A 20,418-nucleotide genomic window follows, 5' to 3' on the forward strand; every position below is an offset into this window, starting at 1 on the left:
CATACACTAGGCACGGTGGCTCCGGATCAGAGGAACGACTGGTATGACGGCGAATGTGAGCAGTTAGTTGAGGAGAAGAATGCAGCATGGGCGAGATTGCTGCAACACCGCACGAGGGCGAACGAGGCACGATACAAACGGGCGCGGAACAGACAAAACTCGATTTTCCGGAGGAAAAAAGAAGTTGAACCGTTCACGTAAGGGCCACGTGCCACAGCCCGATATGTGTAAGGACATTAACGGGAACCTTCTTACAAACGAGCGTGAGGTGATCCAAAGGTGGCGGCAGCACTACGAAGGGCACCTGAATGGCGATATGGCAGACAACGGTGGCGGTATGGTAATGAACCTAGGAGCACGCGCGCAGGACATGCGACTTCCGGCTCCGAATCTCCAGGAAATCCAGGAGGAGATCGGCCGGCTGAAAAACAACAAAGCTCCTGGAGTTAACCAACTACCAGGAGGGCTGTTTAAACACGGTGGTTTAAAGAGCGGTTTAAACACGGCACTGGCAAGAGCGCTGCACTGGGTGATTACTAAGGTTTGGGAGGATGAGGTTTTGCCGCAGGAGTGGATGGAAGGTGTCGTGTGACCCATCTACAAAAAGGGCGATAAGCTGGATTGTAGCAACTACCGCGCAATCACATTGCTGAACGCCGCCTACAAGGTACTCTCCCAAATTTTATGCCACTGACTAACACCAATTGCAAGAGAGTTCGTGGGGCAGTACCAGGCGGGATTTATGGGTGAACGCTCTACCACAGACCAGGTGTTCGCCATACGTCAGGTATTGCAGAAATGCCGCGAATACAACGTGCCCACACATCATCTATTTATCGACTTCCAAGCCGCATATGATACAATCGATCGGGACCAGCTATGGCAGCTAATGCACGTTTGATACGTTTGATCAAGGCGACGATGGATCGGATGATGTGCGTAGTTCGAGTTTCAGGGGCATTCTCGAGTCCCTTCGAAACGCGTAGAGGGTTACGGCAAGGTGATGGTCTTTCGTGTCTGCTATTCAACATCGCTTTGGAGGGAGTAATACGAAGGGCGGGGATTGACACGAGTGGTACGATTTTCACGAAGTCCGTCCAGTTATTTGGTTTCGCCGACGACATTGATATCATGGCACGTAACTTTGAGAGGATGGAGGAAGCCTACATCAGACTGAAAAGCGAAGCTAAACGGATTGGACTAGTCATCAATACGTCGAAGACGAAGTACATGATAGGAAGAGGCTCAAGAGAGGTCAATATAAGCCACCCACCACGAGTTTCTATCGGTGATGACGAAATCGAGGTGGTTGAAGAATTCGTGTACTTGGGCTCACTGGTGACCGCCGATAACGATACCAGCAGAGAAATTCGGAGGCGCATAGTGGCTGGAAATCGTACGTACTTTGGACTCCGTAAGACGCTCTGATCGAATAGAGTTCACCACGTGGTCATATTTTTGAAGATTTTCAAAACCCCCCCCCCCTCCCCCCATGTGGCTTACCGTGGTCATTTGGCAGAACCGGCCTTCCCCCCTATGACCACGTGGTTTTTCCTCAAGTACAAAAATTAAAAAAAAAACCTTATGTAACTAAAACATATGGTTAAACCGATCAATTTTGAAGATGGACAATTTCAACTGATTTAAAATCAAACTAAACCCAGCATGGAAATTATAAATTTTCATAAATTCGAACATTTTGATGATGTTATCATGTTGTAATGTGTATTGTGAATTAGGATATCTAGAACTCGCACACCTTCGATGCATCAGGAGGATACAAAAAATCAGAAGGGTTGTGTACAAGACACGACCGCTCGACGTAAACTACGTAAAACCTCTTATTGCAATGGGAATCGTAATATCATATGAACATTAGGTTGTATACATGACACAATAGCGAATTTCAACAAAAAATTATCTAAAACTGTTTTCAGAACAATCATTTTTCTCAACCACCACCGACGACCATACAGATGTTACTTGGACCGCTACCGGCGCAGCCATCGTCTCAAGTCAGTTCAAAAAGCTGCTCTCACGCGCGCGTTTGCGGTTTTGCTTGAAATCATCGTGCGGTTCTCTTCAGCATCGGCAGCGTTCAACAGAATTTGTTTAAATTTTTTAGAACAGGTTTGTCGACAGCGAGTTAAAATGAGGAGAAAATTACATTTCCACAATTCTGCTGTCACCGACGACAGTCACTCAATGATTTTCCGCTTATTTGCTACATACGTCATCTTTGTGGATAATTTACTGCAACAACTACACGTCGACGGTTGCCAATGGCCGCAAGACACGACTATGCACAGGAAAAATGAAGTGGTGGGCCAAAAGGTGCGTGCGTTACTGCAATCTGATGTCCGTGTTGGGAATGCATGAACGGAGTTGGCTAGTTCTGAATCTTTTACCAGACGTGAAAGAACTAAAATTTTCAATAGTTTTACGTTGATGATCAATAGTTTTAAAACAATTAACGAATTAGTGGAAAGTTTCCGAATCTATTGATAATAAAATCTCGAAAATTTATCGAAAGATAAAGTCGCTATTAACTTTTGAAATCTTACATGATTTCGTGACGGTCCCCAATTTGGAATTTTTCATTTGGCACCTCTTAGACGTAGTTTACGTCAAAATGCTGGCAAATTATTTCTTTTGTGTAAAATGGTGATTCTGAAATATCATAATCTTGAGAGAAAGTTTCACTTGACAACAACTAACGCCATCCATACGAATACATATTTGCAGCACCTACGATGCGCGCCCGTAATTGTGCTGCTGGAATAACAAAACCGAATAAAAATTTCAATGCCACTGAAGCCATCTCCCTCCGACGCGCTCGTGATTCTGCTATGTACGGCAGGCAACTTTATGGCGTCGCCAAGCGGTTAATTTTCACTTTGAATAAAATTCGCCCCGCCTCAATCTTCCTTTGTGTAGAATGTTGGCCCTGAGAAGAACCGATTAATTCCCCAAATATGTCGATGACGACCACACAATCCACGACACGGGCTTGAATTCGCTCAGCAACTCTGCCGATGCTGGGACCGCTCTCCACGACATTTCAAATGAAAAGCCTCGCGCGCGGGGGGAAGCAGTTTTCTTATAATGAATAAAGATGGCTCATTAGACCCGCCTCTTTGTTGTCCGGTATAACTGCAAATATTGTGTAACCGAATCGCTCACCAAAAGGTCGTGGCTACAGGTTTAACTTGATTGATCACAAGAAAGCAGCTCTTCCGCGCGCGCGAGCCATTTCGTTCGAGATGTCGCGAAAAGCAGATCGCGGTCCATTCTGCACAGTTTGTCGGAGAGAGACGTTGCAATAAATTTATTCGCAGACGATGGCTGAAAATTTCTTCACTATGGTGGAGTCTTCATTGGTTTGGCTGGTGTCGGTGAAAGTGAAATTTTTCTCAAGATTCTGAGAATTGACGAGTGCGGTTCATGAATTCTGTGTGAAATCATGCGCGCAACAGTTTGAATTCATGGTTTTACACAGATTTTGTGAACTCCACTCAAACAACATAAAATGGGATATCAGAAAATCACAACACAATCTTTCATCTACCAAAATATTTGGTGGCCCTGAAAAAGGGCCGTTTGTTTCTGTTGGCATGAAGCCATTTGAAGTGATGTTCATCGCGTGGCGGTGAATGTAATCACCTAGATGATATCTCTGATAATGGTGGTCCTTCAACGTGACGTCTGTCGGGTTGGTCCGTTGAAAGTGATGTTGAGCACTGCTCTGACGGTGTGCTACTGACCAGTAAACATACACCAACGGCAGGAAAATAGTTGAACTGCTGAATGTCCAGGCAAGAAAAGACATCCTTCGGTGGGCGTCACATGGATCACCAAAACTCACAGTATGTACATGAATTGCTTTATTGTTTACTCTTCCGCGCGCGCCAGCCATTTCGTTCGAGATGTCGCGGAGAGCAAACCGTGGTACCACCTTCGGCATCGGCGGAGCTCCTACTCCTACCGGAAATTTTATTCCCGGCGATGGTGTGGGTCGCGCGGTCGTCGTAATTAACATTAGCAGCGCTCAGATTAAATTTTCTTGTATGAAGTAATAACGGCTTTGGCAGGTCTTGTTCTATTATTGTCAGGGGTTTTTATTGGCGATTTTTTTATGAAATTTGGCCACAATATTCTTTGATATGCAAAGAATGTTTAGGCCAAATTTGAGCATAATTAGTTACAGAAAACCCCCCTGACAATAACAGAACAAAACCTGTCAAAGCCGTAATTCCCCCTACTAACAATTGGCTACCATCAATGAAAGTAGCGCTTAAGTCACAACTTGAGGCGGGATGAATTTTGATCAAAGTAAAACTTAATTGCTTGGTGATGGCAGATTGTTTTCCTTCGGTAGTAGAATCACGAGAGCACGATTCAGAGAAAGACTTATAGTTTTAGTAGATAGTCATCCATGCGAAAACATTTTTGCAGCTTCTCCGTTTGACGCGCGCTCGTGATTCTACATACATACAGAAAACATACGATGATTCAACTTATCCATGAGTTTTTAGGTGCTGAGTTGGGCTTGATTTGAATCGTCCATGAGTTTTTACCACAACAGACCAAACCAATTTTTGTGACAGTCTCGAATTTGGAAATTTCCGTTTTAAACCCTGTATCTGAGTCTTCCCCTTAGACGTAGTTTACGTCAAAACATCTGTAGCAAACATCAATACTGACGCCATACAATTTTCTTCAGTCATAATGCGAATCAATTGTTTGCATGGTCTCCTTCCGATACTTGCTTGGGATTCAACTACCGACGTTAGCGTTGCGCTTTGAATAAAGTTCATCTCGGAACCGATTTCTTTTTCAATCATCAACAGGAAAAATACAAAATTAGAGTCTCGCGGGAAAATTTCATGTTGTACCGACAACATCCAAATCGTTGCAAACGCAACATTAGTGAATAAATTGGCGTAGCAATCTTCCGATGACAGCCTATGCTCGGACCGGCACTAATGCTATGATTCCGCTACCGATGCCAAACAATTATGCTTTGTTCTATGAAGAAAGTTCGTCTAATATCAACATTCTCAATCACTAAAATCATATAACTCCGAATTACGCTAGAAAATTTCACCGAAGAATTTTCCAGTTCCTAACGGTTGCACTTTAGGAAAATTATTTCAACTTAACCTTCCTCCCAAATATAACGATGGTCCTGAAATGAACCGGTTTATTGCCACTTATGTGCCTTATTAACAGCAGCGACCGCCATCCGGTGATTCGGCTCAACGAACGCCGTCGATTACCAGATCCACCGAAGATGGGACACGGATGAAAATGATGTGCTGCTGCTTCCACGACCGCCACCACCACCGACCGAAAACATTTCATTCGCTGAGACAGCCGTTGTCACTAGGACCGCTTCTGGACGCCCTGGTCCGCTCGCCGTGACATCCAGAATGAAAATGACGCGCGCATGCGAAACACGGGGCTTTTTATACACAGGGAAAACGAAGCAGTGGATCAAAAGGCCCGTACCTTACTGCAATCTGATGTCCGTGTTGGGGAATTATGAACGGAATTGAATTTTTCACCCGGTTTGGAAAGAAACAACATTTTCAATAGTTTAACGTTGTTAATCAATAGTATCAATATAATTGGCAAATTGCTGGAGAGTTTCTGAATCGATTGATAAGCAAATGTCGAAAATCCATCGAAAGATAAAGACGCTATTAGCGTTTGAAATCTATCCTAATTTCGTGACGGTCTCGAGTTTGGAAATTTCAGTTTTACACCCTGTATCTGAGTCTTCCCCTTAGACGTAGTTTACGTCAAAAATGTGGACTCGCGAATATGTTATAAAAATTTCGAGAAAAAAATTTTAATGGTTTAGAAATTTTCCAATATATCCCTATATTATTATTTTTTTTTTAATCAGTGATTTTTATCAGTGATTTTTTTAAAATAATTATAAAGTTCATCACTGAATATCCCTATAGATTTCTAAGAGTATTTGGGATCTTCCGTAGCTCTGGAGGTACTGGAAATTCTTAAGATATATTAACCTCAGCGAAGCATCTGAACTGAACTCTTACAACAAAAAGTTTGTCAGAGAATCACAAAGTTAATATGTAATCTTAGAGATGCAAATAAAATCTCCTACTGTTGTTTCTTTTGAGTAGCATTCCTGTAGAAATTCCATTTTTGCTTTCAGAATCATCAAATTAGTTTACATTCCAATATAAACAGGTTTCAGTATAAATTAGAAAAAAAAATCCAGCTTACTCTCTTTACAGAAATTTTTTTTTCAAAATCCTGGGCAACTTTAATGAATCTTCAAAGGAAATTCTTCTAAATTTCCAATGGAAATTTTTTTCGTTTTCCAAAAGAAATTCTTAGAAATTTTCAGCAGTTTTTTTTAATTTTCCAAAACAAATTATTCGGAATATGCCAAAATATTTTCGATGGAAATTCCTAAGATTTTCCAGTAGAAAATCGAAAAAAACCAATAATGAATTTCCCGAGGAAAATCCGATGTTTTTACAAGCGAAAATAACGAAAAAAATTGTACTTTTGAAGGAATTCCTTAAAAAATTAAATCAAAATTTTGAAGATTTTCTGATGTGGAAATTCCTTAAAATTGCTAAATCATTTCCTATGCATCTTTGCATGGTAAAGATTTGAAGCAATGTTTAGCTGAACCTACAAAGAAATCGAAATGACTTCCCGAAGAAGAATGAATTCCCGATGGTACAAATGGTACAAATAAAAAAAACAAGAATCTCGAGAATTCTAAAGATTTATTTTTTGAAAATCAAAAGAATTTTTTAAGATAATCCATAGACTCTTCCGTGGAAATTCTAAATAATGCCTCGAATAAAAAAATTCTTGGAAATTTTAAAAAATGTGATAGAATTCACAAAGAGCGTAAAAAAGTATTCCGAAAAAATTTCATTTCAAAATTCCAAATTTGAAAAAAAAAAAATCCAAAACAAAATATCAACGGAAATATCAAAGTGTTTCATGTGGCATTGGTTGTTCAATATCTTTCGGAAATTCTGAAGAGTTTTTATTGAAAAATTTAGAAGTTTTCTCTTCTTCTATGGCTCCATATTCCAACTGGAAGTTGGTCTGCTTTTCAACTTAGTATATTCTATTAGCATTTCCTTAGTTATAAATTGAAAGCTTTTATATGCCAGCCATTGCACGATTGATCTTGTTTAGCTAGTACGATGGATACACTATACCTAGGATGTCGAGAATGTTTCCCACCCGAACACATCCTAGACAGGAACGAGAATCGAACTCGTCATCTCCGGGTTGGCAACCCTACGCCTTTTTTATTTATTTATTTATTTATTTATTATTAATCCAACGGACATCTTATGGTCTAATTGAATGAAGTTAATTTAATAAAGCTTTTCACAATTGTAATTATAACACGGCCTGCAGTGTAACATTGAACATGAAGTATCATTCAGCATATAAGATAACATTTAACATTTTCGAAATGGGATTTAGTAAAAACAGCAATATCACAAAAACATACGAGTTCAAACAGTAAAGCATGTAACCATATAATGTTTAGTAACATAACTAGCTTAAATCTGGCTTCCATGTACAACATTTTTGTCTAAACTCTCGGAATTTAACATTTTTTGGCCATGTAGTTGACTTCATTGCAGCAGATTTCCATTTTGTGTCCAGAACAATTTTGAACGAAATGTAGTCCAATGTATTACTGTCAACCCATCGCGGAACAAGTTTTCTAACATTCACACATTCTTTGTGACAGGCGCCCAAACATCGTGAAACCATCTCCTGAATGTCTTTTTCCGAAACACTGCTATCGATGTTGGTCAGTACTAATGCGAAGCTCTCTTCCACGCTCGTACAATCAAATGATCGATTCGGAGCATCATGTGGAACGAATGGCTCAATGCGAGAGTTTGGTACATATGGTGCTGTATTAGTACATTTCGGTGATGTTCTTGGAGTTGAATGTTGCATAACGATGTTGGCAGAACAGTTCACATTTGAAGCGAGTAGAGACATGATTGTTTCAACTTTCGCTTTCAACTCTTCGACGTCTTGATGTAGTGCAGATTTCGGCTCCAGTGCTTTTTGAGCGGTTAATTCTTTTTTCACTTTCCTCCACTGCACGAACTCATCCAAACAATTATCACACATCCAGCAACTGTTTTTGTTCGGCGGCGATACTGCAGCGAGCTGTTGATCGTTTAGTCCGACACAAGAAGCGTGATACAGCCCGGCACACAACGCATTGCAGAATATGAATGGCTGATCTTTTGTTACGGGAAGCAGACACTTTTTGCAGTCCATAATGTTACTTCAAACTAGAATTGGCTAGTAAATAGCTCTATAGGGACAGGTCAACTTGATCGACTAGTAACTTGATCTCTCTGGTCAACAATAATAGTACTTTAGCAGGTTTTACAACATCAAATACACCGTAAATTTAACAAATTAACAGAGCGAAATTTAAACGTATGCACACCGCTTCAATCAACAACAACAACTTTTCTCGCAAAGCTAACTGGAGACTGAACATTTTGAAGTGCACTCCTTAAAATGTTCGAAAAACTTCTTTTGGAAATAAAGAAGAATTTCTGGTGAAGATTCGAATGAACTTGTCGTAGAAAATTTCATTAGAATGTAAAAAAAATATATGAAAATTTGAAAAAAAAAAAATCCACCGAAAATTATATGGATTTCCCACGGGACTGTTTTGACAGACAGAATTCACATGGAATTTTTATCGGAGTTTTAAGGAAATTATTTTTGCAATTTACACTGGAGATGTTTTGTTTTTTTTTTCATTAACAATTTGTAGCAAAATTTCCAAGCAAAATTTTTCAGAGAGAATTGTTCAAAAATCATTCTGAATGCCAGCACTTTATCAGGATGATATGAAGTAATGTCAAAGTTTTTACAGGAAATTTCTTTACTGGATTTTTCCTGAATATCCACAAGAAATTCTTTTGAAGTTTTTTTCTTGGATTATTGTAAAAACATGATTATTTTTCAAATTTGTAGCTGCAGTCCGCTGATGCAAAAGTGTCGGCGGCGTTATGCTAAAAACCATCTGCGGTGGCGTGGCGCGGCGGATTTTTTTTTTATATTTTTCCATTTTTCCTTTCCTTTTCCTTTTTTCTTTTTGAGACTGAATCGCAACCTGTTCTTTCCTTTATTTTTTTATGGAAAAAGGATCTAAGGCTAAGATGGTCAAATAGCGCAGATATGCATCGGCGTTACGACCGACGCTGCGTTACCGGTTTTTCTCGATGCACATCTGCGTCTTTTCAACGCTGAGTTGAAAAGACGCTACGTGGGCATCAGCCCTAAGATGCGCTTTGCGTTTAATGATTAAATCATTAAATTTTAATGTTTTGTATTTTTTACACCGCTATTGTTATTCACCAAAAGTTTTTCGTGTAAAAAAAACCACGTGGTTCGAGAGAAACACCCCCCCTCCCCCCATGTGGCTTATCGTGGTCATTTTCCAACCTCCCCCCCATGTAAGACCACGTGGTTTCTGGACGGCCCCACTATAAATCGTTTATATGAGCCGTAAGATAGGCAATTATTATGTGCTGCTTGAAGTGAAAATCGTCAGCCGAATTTTGGCAACGAGTGTTCTAATATTGTTCAAAAAAGTTTTGGTTAATTGTGTCACTAAACTAATGAAAATAGTTAATTCAACATGAATGCTAAAATAGCGTGATTGTTATCCGTTCATCTAATGTGCGAAAATAGGTAAGCCCATTCCAAAAACTACTTTATTGGGCAAAAGAAAAATCTCTTGCATTGCCTGCCTACTTAAGTGGTTGCTAACAAACCGAGTCAAAGCAATTTTTACGCAAATTTATTGCGTTTATCAATTGAAGAAGAGCATGAATCTTGCGTATTATAAATAAAGTAGGCTTGCTACACTTTTTCAAAAAAGCATTGATAAATATCCCTCTACAAAACGATGTATTATTGTTGAATTATTGATTAATTTGCATGATGAGCCAACGTTGCATCCATGCCTAACATTACATCCCGTTACCCTAAATATGTAAGTAATTTCGAGATTTGTCGAATTTAATCTAGACCAACAGCCGTAACAGCCAACATTTATTCTTTCCAGTTCTCTGTCTATGTATACTGCTATGTATGTATGTAGACGAGAAAGCAGGAAGAATAAATTTTGACTGTTACGCCTTTTTCAAATGTTGGTCTAGAAATGACCTTGCGATTATATTTCAACCGTGTGACCACTCCAATTGTCTTACATCTGATAGATATCACGATTCTGTAGATACGTCTAGAGTATGCCGGAACGGGAAGATCAGTACCGGACTCACCTGATGTTGGCCGCCTCGTTCACGTACGCTCCCCAACCGAACAGCGGCGGCGACGTCAAGGCAAACGAATAACTCCAGATGAAGAGGATGGCGAAGGCGGCCCCCTTCCGGCTCAGGCTCCGCGACGAGAACGGATAGCTAATCAGGCAGAACCGCTCGTACGAGAGCACCGTCAGCGTGGTGATTGATGTTATTCCTGTTTTCGGACGTGGGGTGAGAAAGAACCGGCGGAAATTTAGAATTAGCAGGATTTAGAATTGGGTATGTGACTTTGTGCTGTTCTGATGATATGAAGATTGATGGTATAAAAAGTTTTGCCAAATGGCACTCTACGAATAATACTATCGTTCTGGGCGTATTAATAACGAATATAAGACAGAATTATGCCTAACACCCATTATACGAGATAAGAAGTCCATATAATCGAAGTATACCTGTGTAATATTGCTGGGCAGCTGATAGAGACTATATTGTGCATACTTGCTCTTATGATGTCCACAATTTCGGTCTTCTGAAAAGTTCTTATTTGAGTTTAGTCTTATGAAAAACAAAGGAATTGCTTGCCTCAGTGCAACATTAAAATTGTAGTCAATTTACTTGACAAAAACATGCTCTAGTCATTAGCTTCTTGTACAACGAGCATGGAACAGGACCTACTTCCACAGCTATATATGTTGTAACCAGCATATGAATTAATTCCAATGCTTACAACAGTTGAGCCTTAGGCTGACCATCAAGCGCACCGAAGCATGCCATTGTTAAGCTCCCGAATTCAATACACGTTTGTTTACTAACTCTACCAACCAACCACTAGGTGGCGCTTTTGTGCTTGTGCAAAGCAATCTTCCGGTCGCAAAGTTCGTTAACTTGATACGATGGACAGAACGGAACCGCGAAAGCACATAGCAATTCACGACCATATTACGCCGCCGTTAATACAAATGGTAAACAGATTTTGTGCTGTATGTACACAGTTTGACAACGATGTGGGTTTTCGCTAGCTGCACGCCGTAATAGAGGGATTGGAATCTAATCTGGGAAATCCCTCCGGGGCAACGGAAACACCGTTGGTATTCAGCATCAAGTTGGCAATAAAAGAAGTGGACTATGGTTGGTCGCTTACAACGTTTCCTTCGATTATTATTATATTAAAGCCCGTAGTACAATACCAAATTTTCAAAATGACTTATCTGCTTTTTAAACAAAGATTCAAACGTCGATTTGACGAATCTGATAGCACGCAACCAAGCACCATCAACAGGTACCAGTAGTCTCCACCTACGCATGGATGGTGTTTGTTTGCGTGCGTACGCATGGATGGTGTTTGTTTTGTTTCGTCAAATGGACGTTTGAATCTTTGTTCACAAAAGCAGACAAGTCGTTTTGAAAATTTGGTATTGTGTACACTCTTTGTCTAATATTGTCATCCAGGCATCTAGCAGGCTGACTGGTCATCGACATGGATTTCGGCCAGCCTAGACAAATATTTGCCCATCATGGCAGTAAGTGAAATTAAAACCAAACCAAACGAAGCTGCTTTGAATAATTTTCAAATCGATTCGTATGATGCTTCATTAAATCTTTAATTAAGGATTTTGCTCGAACTCGAACTAGAAGAATTATAGGTTAATTTGTTACGTTCTGTGTGAACAAGTTAACTTTTTTTTTAACGTTTTGATTAGATGAACATGGACCAGGAACTGTTATGTGAATAGCTACAGAATGCATGTGGCCGGAGGCAAACGTATCGTTCAAGCTGTGGCATAATAATTGGAATTTCGATATTGGAATATTTTACTTTTCATACACAACAAAGCCGCACGGATGGGAAAGTTTGTCAAGATGGGCAGCTTTATAATTCCTTTTGTATGTTGAACATTTTCTAGGAAATTATTATATCAATAAACATGAATGTGCGAATGAAATGCGCAAAAAAAAAATCTCTCTCTTTTAAGTTATTTATCCTTATTTATCCGATTTTCTCGTAACTAATTGAATTGGACAGGTAATTCTATTATAGATGGAATACATCGGACTTTTCGACGTTTACACCATTTACCCTGATCGGATTTGCTCAAAATATGTGGCATATAGATTTGGGGGAAGGGTTGTTTGGCCGAAAGCCATTTGGCTGAAGGCCAATAATCCGAAAGTCATTTGGCCGAATAGGTCATTTGGCCAAAAGGGTCATTAGACCCTTTTGGCCAAATGACACTTCCGGCCAAACAACCCTTTCGGACTAATAACCCTTTCGGCCTAATAACCCTTACGGCCAAATGACCCTTTCGGCCAAGTGAACTTTTCGGCCTAATAACCCTTTCGGCCTTATGACCCAAATGAACCTTTTCGGCCAAATGTCTCTTTCGGCCGAATGAACCTTTCGGCCAAATGACCCATTCGGTCGAACGACTCTTTCGGCCAAATGACCGGTCATCAGTCATTAGGCCAAAAGGGTCGTATGGCCAAAAGGGTCATTTGGCTAAAAGGGCGGAAAAGGTCGTTTGGCGGAAAGGGTTATATGGCCGAATGGGTCATTAAGCCGAAAAGGTCATTTGGCCGAAAGGGTCATTTGGCCGAAAGGGTCGTTTATAAAAAAGGGTCATTTGAACGAAAGGGTCGTTTGACCGAATGGGTCATTTGGCCGAAAGAGTCATTTGGCCGAAAGGTTCGTTTGGGTGATTAGGCCGAAAGGATTTTAAGGCCGAAAGGTTCATTTGGGCGAAAGTGTTATTAAGCCGCAAGGGTCGTTTGGCCGAAAGTGTCATTTGGCCGAAAGGGTCATCAGGCCGAAAGGGTCATTTAGAGAAACTAGGAATGAGAAGCGAGACGTCTCACTTCTCACTCCTCATTTATCACTTCTCACTGTAAAAAGTGAGAAGCACGGCCAAATGACCCTTCCGGCCAAACGACCCTTTCGGTCAAATGAACCTTTCGGCCGAACGACCCTTTCGGCCTATTGACCATTTCGGCCAAATGGCCCTTTCGGCCAAACGACCCTTTCTGCCCTTTCAGCCAAATAACTCTTTTGGCCATACGACCCTTTCGGCCTAATGACCGATGACCGGTCATTTGACCGAAAGGGTCATTTTGCCGAAAGGATCGTTTGACCGAATGGGTCATTCGGCCGGAAGAGACATTTGGCCGAAAGGTTCGTTTGAGTCATAAGGCCGAAAGGGTTGTTAGGCCGAAATGTTCACTTGGCCGAAGGGGTAATTTGAGCGAAAGGGTTATTATGCCGAAAGGGTTGTTTGGTCGGAAGTGTCATTTGCTTTTGGCCAAATCCTTGGTCCTTTGGCCGAAAGGGTCATTTGGCAAAAGGTTTATTTGGCCGAATAGGTCATTTGAAAAATGAGAAACTAGGAATGAGAAGAGAGACGTCTCACTTCTCACTCCTCATTCGTCACTTCTCACTGTAAATAGTGAGGAGCACGACCAAATGTCCCTTCCGGCCAATCGACCTTTTCAGCCAAATGACCCTTTTGACCAAACGACCCTTTCGGCCTAATGACCTTTTCGGCCAAATGGCCCTTTTGGCCAAACGACCTTTTCGGCCAAATGACCCTTTTGGCCAAATGATGTTATGCATGCAGCCAATAGTCCTGCAGATGTTCCATGTACTCCAAACCATTCTTGAATTCAGATTTTTTGTCAATAACGCACGGTACAAAATCAATAACAACCCATTATATCGATACCATACAGGCCCTTAGAGGCCATGCGAATTATTTACGATTTTGATATGTCCAAACCAGATGTGGCAAACCAACGGGATTTCCTTTTTCCTAAGCACGATATTGTAAGTCTTTCAAATCATTCTGAACTTAAGACCAATTCATCTACCAGGTCAGCTATGCCTGTTAGAAAATTGATAGCAAACCCACCCATCAAGCCATTAGAGGCCATGCGAATGATTTACGACTTAAATTTTCCAAACCGGATGTTGTACACATGGTTTCAAAGCGTCTGCATGATCATGATGAGTTGCTTTTGATTTTCTACCGAGTTTAGCTGATCTGGTAGAACAATTAGTTCGAAGTCCAGAACGATGTGTAGGACTTAGTTCATTGTATTTGGTCTTAATCAAAAATCATTCTCATGGACCCAAACGGTCGGTCTGTATGGACGTGATGCGTTGCAATAAATTTCCAGCCGAGCCAAGTTGTATAACAATTGGTTCGAATTCCACAATGATTTGAGAGGCTTGATCATCGTATTTGGTCATTTTTAAATAAAAAACCATTATACGCATGGCCTTGAAAAGCTTGTATGGACATTGTGGATTACTATCGATTTTGTTCCGGACATAGTTGACCTGGAAGACCAATTAAACTGCATGTGTGGCCTCTATGGCCTATATGGATATGATGGGTTACTATCAATTTTGTACTAAGCTCAATTGAACTGGTAGACAAGGGATTTATATTCTAGAATGATTTAGATCTGTGATAATATTGACGCGTCACGTTTTCCATCATATAATAAAATGTTTCTAGCATGTTTTCGAGGAAAAAATAGAAAAAAAAAAACAATTATGTTGTTACGCGGTTTTTTTTTGCTATTTTCGTCCACATAAAAATAGCAAACTGTCGATCCATCCACCGTCAATCACAGAGTGTAGGTGTGGTCGATCATTAATCTGAGCCCAGTTTCGAGAAATTTATGAGCTGACGATCATTTTGGTTATATAAACATATAACTTTGACTGATAAATGTCTGGAATATTGCCAAGTTAAATCCGGGTCCATATGCCCCAAACTTCCAATTATAAGTTTTTTTTTGGTACTGCAGGAAGGTTAATCTTTGAAGTAAACATTTCAAATTCATATTAAGAGAGTGAGTTTCCAAACAAAAGGTCAAGAACTGTACTTCAGACCATATTCGGCTAAAATTGAACTAAAACGCATATCAGGAGAGTGACCCCAAACTTATGAACAGTCCTCCATAACTCCATACAGATGTTGAACCCAAACTTTTGGCCGATGCGTACACTTGCACTTGAGTAAACATTTTGATTTTTAAAACTAAACAAAATTTTTTCGCCGAAATTTCATCAATGCTCTCAAAGATGATTAAAATTGGTTTCCATTCCACTTTTTATTTCGAAATTTTGTGGGCTCATTTCGACCAAAATCAACATATTATTACTCTTGTCATAAGACGAGTTAATATACAATCCCATGGGATTGTATTAACTCGTCTTATGACAAGTGGAGACATTCCACTAAAAAGCTCAAAATAATTTTCTAATATTATTACTACCTAAATTTAAGAAAAATGTGTATCTTAAAGTTGAGTAGATGAAACATTAAAAACTGTTCGTTTCAAACACCTAGGATGCAAGATCTATTCAAAATCTATGTACTGAGCTAACAATACCCGAAATCGGATGTAAGACGGCAAAAATACGGCCAATAACTTTTGCCTATATTTTTCCGAGGGTAAACCCAAACTTATGGCCGGGAGTGTATATCTCGACGCATATCGCATAGGAAATGTAATTCGAAATTTTAAAGTGAAATTTTGATTTCGTACGTACATTACTAATTATAAATACACTGCTTTGGCTCCTAATAACAATGGATGATTTATAATAATGGGGGTGAGTAAATTTTTATTTAAAGAAGCAGGGCTTACCTAGCAACGACATGAAAAATCCGTATGCGACGCAAACCGTTGGACCGAACAGCCAATGTCGCGAAATGGCCGATGTCAGCGTGAACGGGTTGCCGATGATCGACACGGAAAAGTCGGAGCACACTAGATTGAACAGAATGATGTTCATCGGAGTCCAGAGCTGGAATGAAATCGCAAAAAAAAAAACAGGTGATTGCACAGTTATTATTATTATACCATTAAAAATTAACAATTGGACTAAAAAATGTTGGCAGGAATGCGAAAGGAAAACATTTTATTTTTAAATTTTCCATTTCATAATCTATTAAAGCATAGCATTACCTATAATGTAAATGTACAAATCGTGGGTGGCTATTGGCGAACAAACGTTGCATGAAGAAGAAGAAGAAGAAGCATAAAGAAGATATTCGAAAAAAAATTGCACGGGGAAGCATACAAAGACAATTTATACATATACTGTGCCCATTCCGCAGTCATGCAATTGAGGATGAATCTACAGTCCTCAGGCGGAACATGTTTAGGGGATTTAGAGTGGGGGAAGACCTGGATCTTCGCCGCGTTGATACAGATCTTCCAGCTAGTGAGGCCTAGTTGGAGTTTTGCCACTAGCGCTTTGATCACTATATTGTAGACTATGGAGGTGTCATCTGTGAACAGTGACATAATGCTGCCTTCTGGAGGTTCTGGCATGTCGGAGGTGAACAGATTGAAAAGCAGGGGAACTCGATCAACTGATTGAGACCCAGAATGTCCTTGTCGACAGGTAATTGTTGACGATTTTCAACAGGTAGCTGCGAAGATTGTAGCGTTGTAGTTTGTAGACCAGGCCATCATGCCATACATTGTCGAATGCCTTCTCAACATCGACTAAGGCCATGGCGAATGTTTTAGAGACAAACTTGTTCCATCTGAGGACGTTGGTAACTCGGGTCAGTTGGTGTACGGTTGACTGACCGCGACCGGAAACCAAACTGTTCCTCGAGCAAGATGTTGAGATTTTCGGCAGACTCGAGTAATCGGTGTTGAATTGCTTTTTAGAATAGCTTGGATAATCCTGAGAGAAGGCCGATGCGACGATAACTTTTGGGTGAGGAAGGATCCTTCCCAGGCTTACGGATGGGGATGACTTTCGCTGACTTCAAAGGTGTTCAAAGAGCGGAGCATTCATATGTTTGAGTTCGAAGTTCAGGACGCTGTCGAAGCCTGGGGCCTGTTTTCGATGATTTGATATTGACCGTCAATTCGTCAGCTGTGATCTCCAACTCCTCCGAGAAGTCTTTGGGAGTCACATGAATGTTGTGTGCATACTCGTTAACGGCTACTTCGTTTGGATTGATGATGTTCTGCCCAAGATTGTGTGCCTGTACGCTGAGTGACATTCCGCAATCGAATCAAATCTTTGGTGAGTGTATCGATGTTTAAGGAGTTGCTTACCTGTCGAGCCTTCGGGACATGCTGCTCCCGAGCCACCGAGATTGCCTCTTCGATAGCGCACAGCTGGCGGTTGATACTTTCCGGCGTCTCCGGACGCACCTCGTTATCGACGGAGTTATCGACGCACTGCTGGAACCGCTGCCAGTTCACTCGATGGTAGTTTCGCCTTGTTAGCTCGTGCCGATTTACTGAAGTTCCAACTACCGCCACCACCGGATAGTGGTCCGAGCTAAGTTCTTGGAAGACGACCGGCGGGGAGACATGATCGTACATGTTCATGATATAGATGTCGAGCGTAGCATGGGCCCCGGACCGTGTCAACCGGGTAGGGCTGTCAGGGCTCAGGATGGTGTAGTGGCCCTCTAGTTCGTCGTTGGACGAGACGACTCCATAAGACCAGACGATTGCCACTCCTCCCCCTCTAGAGCTTGTTCGATCGAACCTCACCAGCCTAAAACCCGGAATTGTTGCACTTACCTTGGGCTTCAGGTGGGTTTCGGTGATGAAAGCCGCGTCAATCTCCTTCTCCTGAAGAAAATCGCTGAGCTCGATGATTTTGCTCTTTAGGGAGCAAACGTTCCAATTGACCAGACCCACCCTAGCAGCCAGTTTCAATGACGAACATGCCCAGGGTGAAGATCTGGTCGAAGCGAGTTTTGCAACCGAGTAGTCGCGTTGCCAGTTGGGTGAAAATCGGAATTAGCTGCTCCGATGTGTAGAGCGGTGGGTCGCCCTCGGCCGGAAGGGGCTCATTATCCTGACGACTGAATACAGGGGGAGGAAGCGGGGGCCATTCGCTGGTGGATGGTGTTGGAGCTTGAACTGATGCTGCAGCAGCCGTCAGCCGTTTGTGTGGCTGCAAAGGTGGAAGAATTGGTATCGCTCGCTGGGGAGCCGGGATGGCCGGAAAGTTTATCTCGTTGAGAGCAGGAACTCGGTTCTTTTTCGGCAGGGACCTGGTGGAGGCCTTCTTCCTGATTTCCAAAAACGCCGCCCGCTTTGGACAGTCCTTGGTTGTGGCCCGATGCTTGTCGCCACATTTGGCGTATTTGGGATCAGCAACTTCCATCTTGTCGCACTCATCGGTCGGATGGAGCTCGCCACATTCGTTGCAGCGCGGCTTCATGCGGCAGTTCCTGGTGCCGTGCCCGAAATTGAAGCAGATGGTGCACTGCGTGACGTCGCGGTGCACTGGCCGATATCGCTCACAGTCAACGACGGTGTAATTTATAACGCCGACCAGCTTCAGGTCCTTCCACGTGATGGAGCCGTGCTCCAGGTGGACCAGGTAAAGCTGGTCGCGTTATCTCCTCGTCTTGTCGTGACGAGCGATCTTGCGCACGGCCACCGGTTTCAATCCGCAACTTTCGAGCTCAGCTTTTAGCTCCTCTTCCTTCATGTCGTGGAGTCCTCGCAGCAAAGCTTTTAGAGGCTTCGTGCCGGGGTGGTCATGAGTGTAGTACTCATACTTGTGGACCTCGATGAACTCCACGACGGATTGATGATGGTCCTTGTTTGCCGGCATCACTTTCACGCCCTCGCTGCAGAGCCGAAAAGTACATTTCAGCCCTTTAGCGATCAGCTGGCGAATTTTTGGGCGCAAATCCGGTGGATCACCCTTGACAAACACGGGCGGGCACTTCTCCTTCCGCTCCGGTTGTACCTGCGGCAGCTGCGATTGCTGCTTCTTCCTCTTTTCCGGCGGATTGCCGGCGTCATCGAGCGGCAACGGCGAGAACACGTTGCTCTGCAAAAGCTGCTTGGAGCGCCTCCAAGAGCAGTGCGCTTAGGCACTTTTCCAGCGACCGAATCGGCCACCGAGTCTCCCATGACGGGTCCGGGAGAAAAAAACGCCAACGCGACGAAGCGAAAATGTAAACAGCGAACGAACGAGAAAAAACACTTGGAAAAAATGCGCGAGCAAAAAACACGTCCGTACGTGCTGCTGTGGTACGTGAGCGTAGCCTTCGCGTGAGCGAGATTCTGATTTGACACCCAGTACCTTCGGGTAAGACGTTGTCCAACGTCAAAAGCGCAAAGGGTGGAGCCTATCAACATCCCTTGAGTGCTATACAATTGCAATAATATTGCAAAATACTACAGCGGAAGAGAAATAACAAAAAATATAAAACTGGATTCGATTTACGGATTATGTGATTGATAGTTCTTCACTCTACCACAGCACTATTAAACAATTCGAAGGAACATGTTAACTCACCATAGAAACCATACGATTCTGAAGTTTCGCACTCGGGTTTCCCGTAGCTTGATTGCACCAAAAAGATATTTTAGTTACTAGATAAAGATTGTCGCTGTCGTCGCTGTCCGGAACATCTTTTGCTGGCGAGGATAGGGGAGCTAAATGTCAAAGAAGGAAAATCCATACGATTTGACAGGTATGTACCACACATGTTTCGGACAGCAGAACAAATGGAACCGAAGCGACAATCTTTATCTAGTAACTAAAATATCTTTTTTGCACCATCACCGGAATTAAAAAGTTGTAAAAACGTTGAGCGACGCTTGATCAAACATGAAGATTCTCTCAACTTGTTTGCTACTCAATATAAACAAACAATCTAACTTTGAAAGACGTATTGATGTTACATGGTTCATAATATGCAACTTAATGTTTCAGTTTCGTGAACGCAACATGCAGTGCGGTGTTCTTTGGTTGTTTGTTTCCAAATATCAAACACGTCTTGTATTGCAATGTTATTGAAACACTGATCGTAATTCGAACATTTTTGATATCCTCATGCAACGATTTGGTGCTTTGGTGTTTCGTGAATACCTTCAATAAAACTGAATGGAAACAAAGAGCCTTTTGGAAGATGTTGCAGGTGCTACTTTGGTTATCATAACGGAAATAGATATCCAATGATTGATATTTCAACGTTATTTTGCACATTTTCAATAAATTTATTGAAGTAAATGGACTCGGTCATAATGCCTATGAGAAACATGTTTCTTACTCCAGCGAGATACCGCCAATGAACCCCACTCA

General features: G+C 41.7%; 2 protein-coding genes across 2 annotated transcripts in view; both read right to left on the reverse strand.

The window, feature by feature from the left end:
* LOC134228172 (vertebrate ancient opsin-like) overlaps nucleotides 1–20,418 on the reverse strand; it is a 115,972-nt gene that overhangs the window by 17,380 nt on the left and 78,174 nt on the right. The window contains exons 3-4 of the mRNA XM_062709960.1: nucleotides 15,978–16,137; nucleotides 10,344–10,539 (exon numbers count right to left, since the gene is read on the reverse strand). Coding sequence (XP_062565944.1) covers nucleotides 10,344–10,539; nucleotides 15,978–16,137 — 356 coding nt within the window. The remainder of the gene's footprint in view (nucleotides 1–10,343; nucleotides 10,540–15,977; nucleotides 16,138–20,418) is intronic.
* LOC134228173 (uncharacterized) lies at nucleotides 7,355–8,505 on the reverse strand. Its single transcript, XM_062709962.1, has one exon. The coding sequence runs from the start codon at nucleotides 8,314–8,316 to the stop codon at nucleotides 7,570–7,572; it is 747 nt and encodes a 248-aa protein (XP_062565946.1). The 5' UTR covers nucleotides 8,317–8,505; the 3' UTR covers nucleotides 7,355–7,569.

The sequence above is a fragment of the Armigeres subalbatus genome, chromosome 3 (genome assembly GCF_024139115.2).
Source record: "Armigeres subalbatus isolate Guangzhou_Male chromosome 3, GZ_Asu_2, whole genome shotgun sequence".
Classification (NCBI taxonomy): Eukaryota; Metazoa; Arthropoda; class Insecta; order Diptera; family Culicidae; genus Armigeres; species Armigeres subalbatus.

Bases quoted from the DNA above. Each gene is read 5' to 3' on its own strand.
- LOC134228173 (XM_062709962.1), bottom strand. From the start codon at position 8,316: ATGGACTGCAAAAAGTGTCTGCTTCCCGTAACAAAAGATCAGCCATTC.